The following is a 14,632-nucleotide window of genomic DNA, read 5'->3' as shown; positions in this document are numbered from 1 at the left end:
GCTGAGCCAGCCTGCCTTTATTCTCTTTTTGGCCCTGTTTCCCACTTCCTGGTCTTCAAAATCATGCCTCTGCTGCTATCTCATCCTAGAACTTACCTCAGCATCTGGGGCCTTCTCCCCCCAAACATCCTACACCCCTACACCTACTCATCACGGAGTATCCCTCTGCAAGGCCAGCCTTCGGGGTTCTCCCATTAGTGAGTTGTTCCTGGAGCTCCCATTTCATGAAGGGACCAAGCCAACCTGCTTTAATTCTGCTTCAATACCTATTCCTGACTTTCTAGACTTCCAAGTCACATAAGCCATACCTTCATTCCTTCTCCACCCCCCTCGCTCCCCCTTCTTTTAAGTTCCCTTTTGTGTTGTCTTTTCCCATTTTTTTCTTTTTGCTTCTATGTACATCTCCAGTGCTTAGCACAGTCACTGGCATCTAGTAAAGACTTAATAAACGTTTCCTTCTTTCCAAGTCCTCTGATCTCAAATCCAGTGTTCTTTCTGATACATTACAATGCTTCCTTCCCTTACATTTTACTGATCACTGGAGGCAAATGGGCTGTGCTGCCATAAGTAAAGTTCTGGGGTCAGAAGGGAGATTCTTCAATGGGCAGAATCTGGTCACAGAGAGACATGGACCATCCTTCCCACTCCTCTTTCCCTCCAGTTCCCTCTAACCTAGTTGGCTGGTATAGATCTGCAAAAAGTCACTTCAAAAGCTGGAGTTCAGCCACTGAGCAGAATCACTTTCTTCTAACAAGTATGGCTCAGTGAAACATTTAATCTGGACTCTTGCAATAGTCTTTTATGAGGTCTTCCTACCTCTACTCTCTGTTGCCCAATCTTTTCAGTCCTATCTGACTCTGTGACCCCATTTGGGGTTTTCTTGGCAAAGATACTAGAATGGTTTGCCATTTACTTCTCCAGTTCATTTTATAGATGAAGAAACTGAGGCAAATAGGGCTAAGTGACTCGCCCATGATCACATAGCTGTCTGAGGCTGGATTTGAACTCAGGAGGAAAAGGCTTTCTGACCCCAAGCCCAGAGCTCTATCCACTGCACCACCTAGCTGCCCTTTCTCTCCTCTAATTCATGCTTTAATAGTATTCCAAATGTGTCATGTCACTCCTCTACTCAAAACCCTGCAATGGTTCCAGGCTGCCTACTGTTCAAACTCCTTAACTAGGCATTCAAGGCCCATGACAAACATAGTGATACCCTAACTTTACCTTCCTAGTCTTATCAGCCATCACGCTCCAGCCAAACTGGCCTCCTTTTCTCTGAAGATTCCTTGTACTGCTCAGTTTCTGAGGCTTTGCTTTATACTCTGTTTCCATGCCTGGAATAACCCTGTCTTTCTGGCTCTCACCAAACATTGGCACTGATCATCTACAAGTAGGTATTCCAGTTGCCAGGGTATTTTTCTTCTTCTCTCTAATAGATGGTGAACTCTGTAAGGGCAAGCACTGCATCTTAGCTTTGCGTTGTATCTCCTTGTCACCTACCACAGTGCTCTTTACACAACAAGCCCTTGGTGTGTGCATCATGGAGTGGACAGGTTTGTAGCCAGAAGACCCTAGTTCAAATCTAGCCTCTGTTACTTACTACCTTGGGCTGATCAGTGACTCTCTTGGGGTTCTTGAGATCCTTATCTATAAAATGAGGAAGGGCAGAGGAATATGTCACTAAATTCTATAAATAAGGACAAACTTCTGTTTCTCTTGCAAGAAAACCTTAAGTGGTAAAAAGACATGCTGTGACAGATGGAAGAGTAGGCAGAAAGGGAGTACAGATGTGTTCCTATTTGGGGAAAATATCTCTGCACAGAGTTACCACTCTGCAGACCCAGAACACACATCTGTAAGAAAGAAAACAAACAAACAAACATCTTGTACATCTTTGGACATTTCAAGGGAACTCCAAGAAGCACTGCTGGAGTTCCACAGAGGCCCTCTAGGGAGTTCTGACCCACAGGGTAACTTGGCCTTCACCAAGTTCCTTTGTAGTCAGGGCAGCCTGCAGGATACTAAAAAAGAGAAGGCACAGTTTTTCCACGACCTAGGGCCTTGAATTAGTTTTCCTCCTGCCTGTGGTCTGGATCTCAGCATTCAAGGTCAGGACATTGCAGAAGGGGTTAGGGGAATGAGAGAAAACACAAAGACCGGGCTACTTCTTGAAAGACAATGAATGTGAACGACAAGACCCAGCCAGCCTGAGGGTCAGAGGGCAAATAGAGGAGCTGGTAATAAAAGGTAATGAGAAGAAGGAAAAGGCAGAGGGACTGCACCTCATATTTGGACAAGAAAGCTCTGTCTTCTGGATGTCCTGGTTGATATCATGCTTGTGGAGAAACAACTGGATTCGGGGCTCCATTTCCCTGCTGCTTCTACCCTACTCTAAAAAGGCAGTTGGAAAACACCAGCGCAGAGGGGATAGGGTAGGCTTTGGTTTCACACATATCTGCAGGGTCCTTCACTAAGAGGGGCACCTCTGAGCAAGCAAGGGGAGAGGAGCAAGAAAAAAAAAGGGAACACAATGAATTCCCAAGACCTCTGGGGCTGGACATCAACCTCCAATGAAGAGCTGGCTGATTATTCACTTTGTTTCCCACTAGGGAAAGGGGAAAGAGAGTGTCATTTTCACTCCAGCAGCTCAAGGGGGCCAGATTCCCGGCCCTCTGCTTGTGGTATATAGAATTCCCAGGCCCTCCTGCAGACTGACTTTCTCAACAAGGATGCAGCAGAAAGCAGGTCATGAGTGGCCCTGGGATGGGAGGAACCTCAAACACAGTGAAATGGAAAATCTAAGTGAGGTTCAAGATATACTCAGTCCTAAAAAGGAAGACGGAAAAGGACAAAAGGAGAGGGGGGGGGGGGGGTGTGTGTGCGTGCGTGTGTGTGCGGTTTTGTGTGTGTGTGTGTGTGTGTGTGTGTGTGTGTGTGTGTGTAAAGTTACAGTATCCAAAGCTAATAGCTAAATATCTATGAAAGCTATTTACAGGATCTGCCAGGTGGTAAAACCCAAGCTTTATGAAACAAAACTTTTGTCTGTCAACTACCCTTTGAAACCTAAGGAAGACGTTACTTAAAACAATTATCTTTGAATACAGAAAGTTAACCTAAGCATAACCAAGGATGTAGGAATCAGCTTTCCTCCTCTGGGAACATTACCCAGGATTTGTTATGTTAGTCATTAACGTGCCCAATTTAGCCTGCAGCCTTTTATCCCCTCCAATATGACACACACAAATAACCCCTCCCCAGCCTGCCCCCCCATCTCAGACACATCCCTTTTAAGGGCTCACCCAGGCTGTTCCCCCCACACGCCTTTAAGATCCTCCTGGCTCGGTTCTTGGCATCCTCTGGGAAGCTAGGGCTGTCCAACAGGTTTGGATATGTGCAAAGAGCCACCACCTAGAAGGGGAGAAATGTGCATGGGTCTCTGTCCCAGAACCTCAACTTTACTCCTTGACATGTGATCTCATTAAGTCCCAAGAGACAAACTATAGAGGGAGGGATAACTGAACACGCACACATACACGTACATGTACGCACACACATACACACACACGTATGCGCACACACATACACGTATGCACACACATGCATGTACACATACACCTGAGATCTTTACCAGAGATTACAGCAGCTCACCTCTCCCTGGGAAGGTCTGCTAAAGCCCAGCTGGAGGGGAGGCTAATCAACATTTCTATAGCATTTTAAGGTTTACAGATTTTTCTCCCAACTTGGAGATAGGCAGTGCAGGGATTATTATCCATTTTTAGTGATGAAGAAACAGGCTTGGAGCAGTTAAGTGATCTGCCAACAGCTGCACAGCTAAATAAGCTCAGAGCCAGGATCTGAACCCACACCTCCTGACCCTAAGTTCCATGTTCTCCTTCTATTTCATCTCATACTTTTGGCAGAGGAGGAATGAGAAAAAGGGAAATGCAGACAGCCACTGAGCTCCATGGCACTGTCCGAACGGCCTAGGCCTTGGCTCTAATGGGCTCTAAGAGGGGAGCTGAGAAACCATTCATGGAGTTTCCTGTGGAGAAAAAGGGAAGGGGCAAAGGGGCAAAGGGTTAAGGAGTTTTTAACTTGTTCTTGTGTCATGGACCTCTTGGACAATCTGGTGAAGCTTAGGGAGCCTTTCTCAGAATAATGCTTTTAAATAAAATACTCAGGCTTATACGTGAAACTTATTGTATTAAAATACTTAAATATATCATAAATATAAAATATTTATAATTGTTTTTATTTTATTTCTATAATATAAATATATGAAAGTTAAATGGCTAAATATAAATTATATAATACACAAATGTATAACAGTTAAATATTTCCTATTTTTAAAAGTAGTTCACAGATCTCAGGTTAAAAACACAACCTGAGCTAGGGGCTCAAACTGCACATTTCCATGCAGGGTGAACTCAAAAGTCATACGATGGGCACTCAAACAAAGAGCATAAAGCACTGGATGGAGGTGGACCAAAGCTAACTGACATGGGGGAGTGGGGGCCACAGTAGATGTGTCCTATCTGTCTTCATAATGGAAGACCCCTCTTCCTCTGGTCCTGCTCACTCTCACTCTCCTCCTAACCACAGTTTTCCAAGTTGGAGGACACACAGCCAGAAGGAGAGTATTCAGCAATGAGCTGCTGGATGAAAAAAGCTGAAACAAGACCAATCTGTGGCCTGCAGCCTTCTGGGCTCCTGGGTACACTGGGTAGAACCATTTCAAATCCCTTCAAGTTAAATTCCAGTCCACTTAATGAGCCCTTTGACTTTTTTTTCCACCCTGTACTTCCCCATCCTCACCCTCCCTGGCCCCCACTTTGTTTGTCTGTTTCTTCCAAGAAATCTTATTTAATGATTTGCCATGCCCTGGGACTCAGATCAGGGACTTTTCTGATTTCAGCAGCTTGCCCCAGCAAAAGTGAGGCCAGTCCCTGTTTGAAAAGGTCAGCAGAATAGAGTGCTAAGGTATGTGGGGAAGAGGGTATAGAGACAAGAGTTTCTCTGTCCCTCAGTGGCTTTTCCTCTCTGGGCCATCCTTATCCACTCCCACAGAGGATACAGCATGACTGGGCAACATCTGATTGGGAGTCTTCAGAGTCAAGCTCCCATTTTCAGGACAAAAAACCTTTCTTCTCTTATAACACGTATACCCTCTGTGATGCTGCAGACAAAGGGATAGACTCAGGAAACCCAGGTTCAAATCATAGTTCTAACACTCCCCAAGTGATCGTGGGGGACTTGCTTTGTCTGAGTCATCATTTCCTCTCAACAGGGACAACAATGACATTTGTACAATTCATCTCACAAGACTGTAGGAAAAAGCATTTTGTAAACCTTGAAGTGCTACAGAAAGGTATTATTACTGCTGCTGCTGCTGTTAGCTCATGCCCAAGCTAGTCACTCACCTACCAGCCTAGGGTGAGGGAAACAGTGGCTGCCCAGTGAGGAGGAACAGAACAGTGAAGTCATTTGTTCCCAATGCCAAGACTCCCTCTGTGGGGGAAGCCAGGCAGGCGGCAGAAAAAAGGGCATGTGGGGGCAGGTCAATTTTCTATGCTTGTTTACAAGGCTGTCTTGGTCTCATGAACTGTCCATAAAAAAAAAAAATAGTGACTATGCTGTTATTTTAAACAAAAACAGGTCTTGGGCCACCTTTCTGCTGGTATTTTATAGGGCAGAATGAAAAAGATTCCCAGTGAGTACTGAGGGCTCCCTGGGGACTCCTCCGGATCCTGCTCAGACCAGGTGTATTCAGACAGATAATCCCTCCCAGCAGCAGAACCCAGCAGGGCCTCATGGAGCGCTGGATAGAGAGCTCCTTCAGAGAGAATGTTTAAAACAAAGCAATCCTCATCCCCATTTACTGCCTCCAGACCGTTCTTCCTCTTGCACTTTAAGCCCACGTGGTGTTCTGATTATGTGCATGGCTGCTTGCAGAACTACAAAGAGACTAGTCTTAACTCCCACCTCCTCAGAGACTTCTGGAGCTCTGTGTCTATCTCTGCATCTGTCCCCCCAGGATTATAGTTACTGCCTCCACATGACCCCTGGATCACCTTTCCTCCCATGACTCTCACCTTCCTGTCCCCTCTTCCCAGTAACTTGGTAGTGCTGAACATGAACTCTCAGGCACTCCACAGGAATCCCTGGAAATGTCAGATCCCATCCCTATATCTCCAAATCTGAGAGGTAGATGGAACCTCAGGGGTTTTCTGGTGCTACCTGTACTCAGAGAGGAATCTTCTTTACAAGACCCCTGGGAAGTAGGCATCCAGGCCTCTGGTGAGAGACAACTAATTACTTCTTGAGGCAGCAGATTCCACTTTTGGACAGATCTAATTGTTGCCAAGTTTTTCTCACATTGAGTTTAAATCTGCCTTTTTGCAACTTCCAGGTTTCTACCCTTTAGTACCAAGACAGACAGAAAAATCTAATCCAGAGATGGGGAACCTTCAGACTCAAGGCCACATGTGGCTTTCTAAGTCCCTGGGTATGAGCTTTTTGACCGAGTCCAAGTTTTACAGAACAAATCCTTTTATTAAGGGGATTTGTTCTGTGAAGCTTAGATTCAGTCAAAGGGCCACACCTGAGGACCTAGAGGGCCACATGTGGCCGCGTAATGTTAATGTAAAGTTAATGGTGGGTGAGGGGAGGAGTTAAAGATTTTTCCCCACCATTAATAGGTCTCAGATACCTTCTGTTAATTTCTAATGAGGCACAGGGTCATGGGGGTCATGTCCTCCAGCTCTTAAAAGTCTATATGTACTCTGAGGTGAGGTTTTACTTTGGGGCTTATTTTTTGGAAGAAGGGTGGTATGCCAGCGAGACTCTGGGTAGCAGCTAACAAGCTCCTCGGCTTTGAAAACTCATATGTTGGTGCTTCTCTCTCTGGTGATGATATATATATATATATATATATATATATATATATATATATATGTATGTATGTATATATATATATATAAAATCTATGGTCAGACAGTTGGAAGCCCTGTCTATTGGTCTTTCTGTTTGTAATTTCTGTTTATATTTTCTCTGAAGTTCATGGTGCTGACTTTTTCCCCTGAACTAAGTGAATGATACATGTGCTTGATTAAAGTGGATCATTAACCCCTCCAAAGTTGCCTTTCCTTTTAGAAAAGCAGATCTAAGAACCTATACAGGAGGCCCTCCTGTGTATGCTGGGGTCCTTGCTGATACAGACTGTGAGGCTGCAGGTTCCCCACTCCTGGTCTAAGCCCTCTTCTGCTGAGAGTCTTTTAAATACTTGAAGTCTATATTTATGCCTGTACCACTGCTGCCACCACAGCAAGGGAAACAAGAGTGGTACAGTGGAAAGAGTAATGACTTTGGATGCAGAGGACCTGGGATCAAATTCTGACTGCCACTTATGTGTGTGACCTTCAGCAAGTCACCTAGCCTCGAATGGAACTGTCAAATGAGAGGGGTGATGTGACAAGATTTCTAATATCCCTCTCAGCTCTAGATCTATGATCTTAAGTCTCCTCCAGTCTAAAACAATCAAGCCCTAAAAGCATCATATTTCCATGAAATCTCATCTAGAGATCTGCTATGTCCTTGGGCCTTAGGGGGAACTACTGCAAATTTTAGCAAATGATTCCAGCAACAGTGAGACTGTGTCCCTGCTTGAAAAGACAGCAAAGCCATCAGCAGTAGGTGGTGAGCATGGGGAAGGAAATGGAGGTTAGAGTAAGAGAAGAACATTGGAAACTGGGAGAGAAAGGTTCCCATGAGGCAGATGATGCAAACAAGTTCAAAAGCACATCTATCATAGCAACTGGAGCCTGCTGCTTCCCAGGAAGAAAAGAGTTGGGTGGTCACAGACTACATTGCATGGCAGAGATGTTGGTTTTTGTTTTCCCACAAGCCCAACCCCCCTGTAAACTAGACAACACTACTCTTCTCTTATCCCATCAGAAAAATCTTCTGCCCAAACCCTTACCTGTCGGAGGAAGGTGATTGGCCGCTGGCCCATCGCATGGGCATCACCAATGTTGGCTTTTATGACTTCTGTGAAAGGCTTTTTGATACCCTAAGGAGAGAATACAATGTACTGAGTGGTTACTTCTAGGAAGGAGGCAGTGTTTTACAACAGAAAGAAAGATGACTGGAGTTAGAAGTCCTGGGTCCAAATCCCAACCAAAGCTTAATATCTGTGTGACCTTTGGCAAAATACTTAACCTTCCCTGGACCTCAGTCCTCACCTGTAAAATGAAGAAGTTGAACTAGGCAGCTTCTAAGGTCCCTTCCATCTCTACATCTATGATCCTACAGGTAGGGAGAGCTCAAATTTTAAGGAAAATTTTATTTTCCCCCAATATTTATTTCTCCCTCCTGCTCTAAGCCCCTCCCCTTACTGAGAAGGAAAGAAAAACAAGACCCCTGTTACTAACATGTATAGTTAAGCAAAACTAATTTCTGCATTGATCACATCCAAGAAAGTCTCATTCTGTACTCTGAGCTCTTTACCTCTCCAACAGGGATAGCTCGTTTTATCACTAGTCCTCTTGAATTGTGGATGGTCAACATGCTGATCAGCATTCCTAATTCCTTCAAAATCGTTTGTCTTTACCATATTGTTGTCATTGCACAAATTTCTTCTGGTTCAGTTTACACCATTCTGCATCTATTCAAATAAATCTTCCCAAGTTTCTCTGAAACCAACCCCCTTCATCGTTTATTCTAGCAAAATGGTGTTATATCACATTTATATACCACAACTTGTTTAGCTGTTCCCCAAATGATGGATACCTAGGGCTCTGTTAGAAAGACCAATGCTGAATAGCATTCTCACAAGAGACCCATATTCCTGAAAGGTTACAATAATAGCTCTTTTTTTGGGTAGGGGTTATAATCACTTCTCAGAGCATCCAGAAGCAACGAAAGTATACTTGGTTTGAAAGTTTCTAAGGTTTCTGACTCTTCCCCAGAGAAATCAATCACTCTCACTGAAAAGAAGAGTTAGGAGGGAACACACAGGGAATAGAGGAGGATCAGGTCATACATGCCCTCTGGAGACATGTGCTCTCATTGGAAGTCTCTATCAGTGAAGGCAGCTTCATCTTTGCCTCTTGCACAAATAGCTGGGATTCCTCAGACTATACACCCCCACCCCACCCCCCCCGCCCTACCCCCCCGCCAAGGTAGATGTAACTACACAGGCCCCATAGAGAACACCAAGATTGGAAGTTTCTGTTCACAACTTGGCTAAAGGAAAATGGATGCAAATCCTCCACTGCCATGGAAGAGTGGTCACGGTGGGGTGAGGGTTATTGAAAAAGGAAGGGGGCATCAGGTAGAAAAAGTCTCTTGAAATGCCAAAGTGAAGATGCATAAGGGGAGGGGGGAAAAAGATTTTATTCAAAGCTTCTGATTCCAGCTCAAGCCTCGGGTTACACAAACAGTGTACATATATACCCCTTCCACCTCAAGGGGGGTTAGGGACATAGCCCCCACAGAAAATCCTCATAAAATATTTTGGTCCTCTCTTCATACCACAGAAGTTTGAATTATTTTGGTATTAAAAGATAAAATATGTTGCTATTTTATATATATATATATATATATATATATATATATATATATATATATATTTTATGCATTTCTGAGTTTCTAAACTTTTTCTGTGTCACCTACTGGTCTTCATGCGCCATTTGCAGCTTCCACAAAACTCCAGAAAATTTCCCATTTAATTTTTTATGCCCATCCTTGATGTAATATATCAAAACCTGAATGAGGAAAGTCACGATGTGAAAGGGATAACTGCATATCAAAAGCAGAACTGGAACTCAAGTCAGTTATTAACTCTGACAAATCCCTTCCTTCTATTAAGAAAGATATGCACACCATTATTAATACTGTGTAGAGTACAAGTCAACTTAAGGCAGTCTCTTATCAGAGGAGATAAGACAGCATCAAGGTGCATTGATATGGTGAGAAGAGCACTGGCCTTAGGAGTCAAAGACCTAAAGGTTCAAATTCCAGCTGTTACTTACTACCTAGCTACCTTGAGCAAGTCACTTATTGGTTTTCTCATATGTAAAATGAAAGGTCTGAAGTAGACAGTCCATAAGGTCTTTTGCAGCTCTTATTTCTATGGTCTACTGCTGGATAAAGGAGGTCTTCTCAGTGACTATCTCTGTGCTCTGAGATAACTATGAGATCTATGTGTTCAACACTGACTTCCAGGCTTACATCTCCAGCAAGAGAGATTGGCAGGAGGGTTGCCTAATAATCCAGGCCACGTCTCCCTCGTCCCAAGCCCAGCCTGAGGGGAGGTGGGGGAAGGGTGGCAACCTTGGGAGAGAGCCAAACACATGGGAATTGAGTCCAGTCTCATGGAGATGTTTAGGAACAAGACTTAGATGCTAAGAGAAAGGGGCGGGGGAAAAAAGTGAGGGTGATACACTGGTGAGAGGACAAACCAGCAGACTCCCCAGGGAACATGTTCCAGGACTATGTGGTCAAGGGACTGGCCCTGAGAAAGCAGCCTAAGCCCACAGTCCCATAGCACCTTGGAAACCAGCCTGGCTTGCTGGCACAAAGATCCCTCTGTCAGCCTGGCCCACTCCCATGGGCTCCCCAGGCATGACCAACTGAATGAAATTTCCATGGCTCCAAATTAATATATTCGCTGGAAGGAAGCAAACCTGTCACTGGCATGACAGCAAGCAACCAAAACACAGCTGTAGAACTGCACTGCAGGCCCATTATCCTGCGTAAGAATAACACTTGGGAACAACCTCCCCCGACCCCCCAACCCCCTTTTCCCTGGCCAACTTCTTCACTCTCTGTTTTACCCAATGAATTCAAAGCTTGCTTTGTAGGGGGCTTGGGAATGTTGAATTTCTCTTTTCTGTGTGTCCCTGAGACAGCCCAATGATAGATGGTTTTAGGAGCAGGGAAGTCAGCCACAGGCCCCTCCCCCAACATCACCCCCACCAAAGCAGGGTTAGTTCCTTTTAAATGGCTATCTGAGTCCTTTTGAGTGTATTGGGGGAGAAGGGAAAGGGGTACACCAGGCTGTCCAAATACTGAGGGAGGGCCAAGGCACAGAGATGCAAATACAAACTTTGGTTTCCCAACAAGGGAAGGGATGTTTCCCCCGCTAAAACCCCAGGGATCTGGCAGCGTGGGGAGGAACAATCTATTGGCATACCCCTTTCCCCCAAATACTTGTGTCTCCCTATGCTGGTACATGAAGACCAAGTTCTTAAGAGTAGATTACAACCCCTAATTACATACATCTTACCCCAGATATTTGGGAGACAATTACCTTTCTCCAATGCCCCATGCTCAGCATTGGGGACCTGGTCGAAATCCATCCACAGCACTCACCAGCCCTCCCCTTCAGCAACTTAGAGTAAGTGAGGTCATAGATGTTTACCAGGCTGGGAGGATCCCTCAGAGCTCTAATCTTACCCTACCCCCACCCCAACCCCACTCTCCAGCATAACCTTCCTCTGCTTAACTAATACTCTATTGGGTTAGGGATGGAGAGCTTGACACATATATCCAATTCTCTCTCATAGCCCCACCAAGATAATCCCGCAGCAGAGCCAGCAAGCAAAAGACTTCAGAGTTCTTGAGGAAGACTGATTTCTACCTTCCACCCCCAATTCCCCTTTCCTAAAAAAAAAAATTCTAAGTTTTTTGCTTCTTTAAAAAAAAAAAGGAAAAAAAAAATCAACTTTTCGGGGCAAGTAGAAAAGCTAAAAGTCTTGGCTTAGGAGCCAGGAGATCCCAGGCTGTGGTCTCAGAAAAGAATTTAGACAATGCAAACCAAAAGATCCCAATACAAATTTATCTTTTACAAAAGAATTTATCTAGCTATGCAATTTTGGAAGAATCTTCTAGCATCTCTATGCTTAAGGTTCCCTTTCTGTCAAACAGGGATGATAATTTCTGCCCTACATGTTTCATCTCCAAGGGGATGGACCTGAATGGGCTAACTGCACAAATGCTAAGTGCTAGGCAGAGGCAAGGTGTTGTTATTGTTATTACACTACCAGAGCATGGCTCCAGGCTTACTCCTCTCCAATCCATTCTCCACAGAGATGTCAGGTCTGACTATGCGTCACCCTGGTCAATAAATGCCCATGGCTCCCCATGACCTCTAGGATCAAATATGAACCCCTGTTTGGGATTTAATGCTCTTTGCAACTTAACTCCAAACTACTTTTCCAGATCTGTTATACATTATTCCCCCTCTGGCCCTTCTACTACTCATTTCATTCAATATTCCACTGGCCATCTTGGTAGCTTTGTAATGACTGTCAGTAACTCCTAGGATGTGCTCCTCTGATGGTAGATGACTAGCCTCTACCTCCCAAAATCCCTCTAAAGCTCAGCTCAAATGTATCTCTCATGACTTTCCTGACTTCCACCCCCTACCAGCTGATAATTTTACCTCCCTCTAATTACTTATTTCATATATATTTTGTGTATGCTTATAGGTGTACATATTGTCTCCACCAACAGAATCTAAGTTGCCAGAGGTCAGGGATGGATGGTTTCATTCATTGACTTGATATCCCCAAGGCTTAGGGATGGGGTGTAGGCTCTGCGAGCCCCCTAGAACCTTCCTTGAATCTTCCCACTTGATCTGGTGTTCCCCTGAGGTCATAAGCCTTTCATTATCACTACAGCCAAATCTCAGTTACCCAGAACCTGGCCAAGCCCTCCATTGTTTGTTATTTCCAGGTAGACTTCAGCTACTTCTCACACTCTCTAGTTTCCTGGAGTACCACCTCTGGTTACTCCAGTCTACAGACCACTCCCATCAAGATCCTCCCTGAATCCCTCCTCCCATCACACCCCAGACTACTTGGCCAATCCTAGATCCCCCTCCTAGTCTTTCTTGTCTGCATAAAGGTGCTCAGATTCAATCTAGCTCAGATTCAACTCAATATGGCAGATCTTTAATAAACTTTGTTTTCCTTCGGCTGAAAGAAGGCTTGAGTGGAATTCATTTGGGCAGGACCCAGTATGTTGGTATTATGGGGTACCGAGCACCACAATACCTCAACATTAGCAGAGTGCTCAACACAGAAAATGAGCACAATAAATGTTGAGCCTTCACTGCTGTGGCTGCTCAAAGAGCATTTGGATTAAGGCAGGTTGCCCAGGAGAAGAGGGGGGCTGAATTCACAACAAGAGGGGACTCACCCTCTGGCTCCTCTCTCTGGATCCTTTCTGCAAAGGCCTTGGTTCAAAGGCCATTGCTCCTGACCAAAAAGATCACAGACCGGGGAATGCAAGAAGCTAACCTGAGGCTCCTGCAGAAATCCAAGGATCACTACAAAGGAGAATCTCAAACTCACGCCCTCCCAAGAACCCTGGCTCTGGGAACCTCCTACCAACAAATGCTTCCAAAGGACACCAGAAGAAAGTTTCATCACAAAGAGGCAATGGCAGTCAGGCTCAGGGCTACAAAGAAGACCCTGAAGGACACCAGAAAAGGAGGGGGAAGGAGGCTCACCATCTTAAATCAAAATCAAGGGGAAGAAACAAGAGTTTGGATTATATAAGTCCTCCACCCAGCCTTCTTCAGGAAGCCAGAATCCAGAAATAGCCTGACCAGGTTATTAAGAAGAGATTATAGATCAGGGCTCCAAGTGCCTAATTGCCTAGTATACACTAAACTCTAGCAGCTCCCTGTCTCCAGGGAAGAGTGCTCAAACTGGCCAGTTGCTGAAGTCTTTTGTCAACGCTAATGGGAAAGATGTGAAGTGGCTGGGCACCTAAGCTAAGACTGTGGAAAGAAAAAACTTGGGTTTGAGTCCTGATTCCAAAACTTACTAGCTGTATCACCTGGAGCAGTTCAAAACTATGAAATTCAGTCTTCTCTGTAAAATGGTCTGATACCTGCACTATCTATCTTATAAAGTTGGGAGAACAGTGCTTTGTAAGTAACAGCTGTTATTGCAGGGGAAGGAACTGGTCAAAAAGACCAGTGACCCAGCTTTCCAGCAGCACTACTATGGAGAAAATGTTTTATCTACTATAAAGCATTATATATAACTGGGAACTAGTCCACTTATTAGTTATATCCCCTTTCAGATTTCATGAGTGAAGTGCTAAGACTTAGGGAAAGAAGAGGGCCTGCAGGAAGGGTTAACTAAGGGCAGAGGTGCCAGGGAGAGAGAGACAAGAGGAAGTGAAAATATACATGTCCATCGCATCAAGAAGCTAGCAGCCAGGGTTTTCAAGAAACTGCTGCATCAGCAGCAGCCTTTGAGGAGCCCCACAGGGTCAGCCCACTTTGCTTAAGATTGAATGGGGGAAGAGGAAAAAGGTTAGGGAGCAAAAGATGAAGAGCACTATCTTCAGCATTAATGACATGATATGTGTAATACCTTAACTCAAACTCTCCAACAAGCAACACTTATTGCTCCAAGAAAAAAGGAAAATCCAGATTTAACGAAGGTAAATGATTCTTTGCATTTCCATACTGATTTGTGCTTTTTAGGACCTCTTTAAAAACATGTTAACTTCCCAACCATGACTTGGAGGTTCGGAAGGCAGGTATTGCTATTCTCATTTTACAGATGAAGAAATAAAGGCCCATACATTAAGTGAGCTGTCCAAGTTTTAC

At 44.6% G+C, this 14,632-nt stretch overlaps 1 protein-coding gene across 1 annotated transcript in view; it reads right to left on the bottom strand.

The window, feature by feature from the left end:
* GPT2 (glutamic--pyruvic transaminase 2) overlaps nt 1–14,632 on the bottom strand; it is a 55,155-nt gene that overhangs the window by 34,606 nt on the left and 5,917 nt on the right. Inside the window, exons 3-4 of the mRNA XM_072632132.1 lie at nt 7,979–8,068; nt 3,300–3,408 (exon numbers count right to left, since the gene is read on the bottom strand). Coding sequence (XP_072488233.1) covers nt 3,300–3,408; nt 7,979–8,068 — 199 coding nt within the window. The remainder of the gene's footprint in view (nt 1–3,299; nt 3,409–7,978; nt 8,069–14,632) is intronic.

The sequence above is a fragment of the Notamacropus eugenii genome, chromosome 1, assembly GCF_028372415.1.
Source record: "Notamacropus eugenii isolate mMacEug1 chromosome 1, mMacEug1.pri_v2, whole genome shotgun sequence".
In the NCBI taxonomy this organism is placed as follows: domain Eukaryota; kingdom Metazoa; phylum Chordata; class Mammalia; order Diprotodontia; family Macropodidae; genus Notamacropus; species Notamacropus eugenii.
The sequence above is the reverse complement of the archived record's forward strand: the minus strand, read 5'-3'. Positions and strand labels throughout refer to the sequence as shown.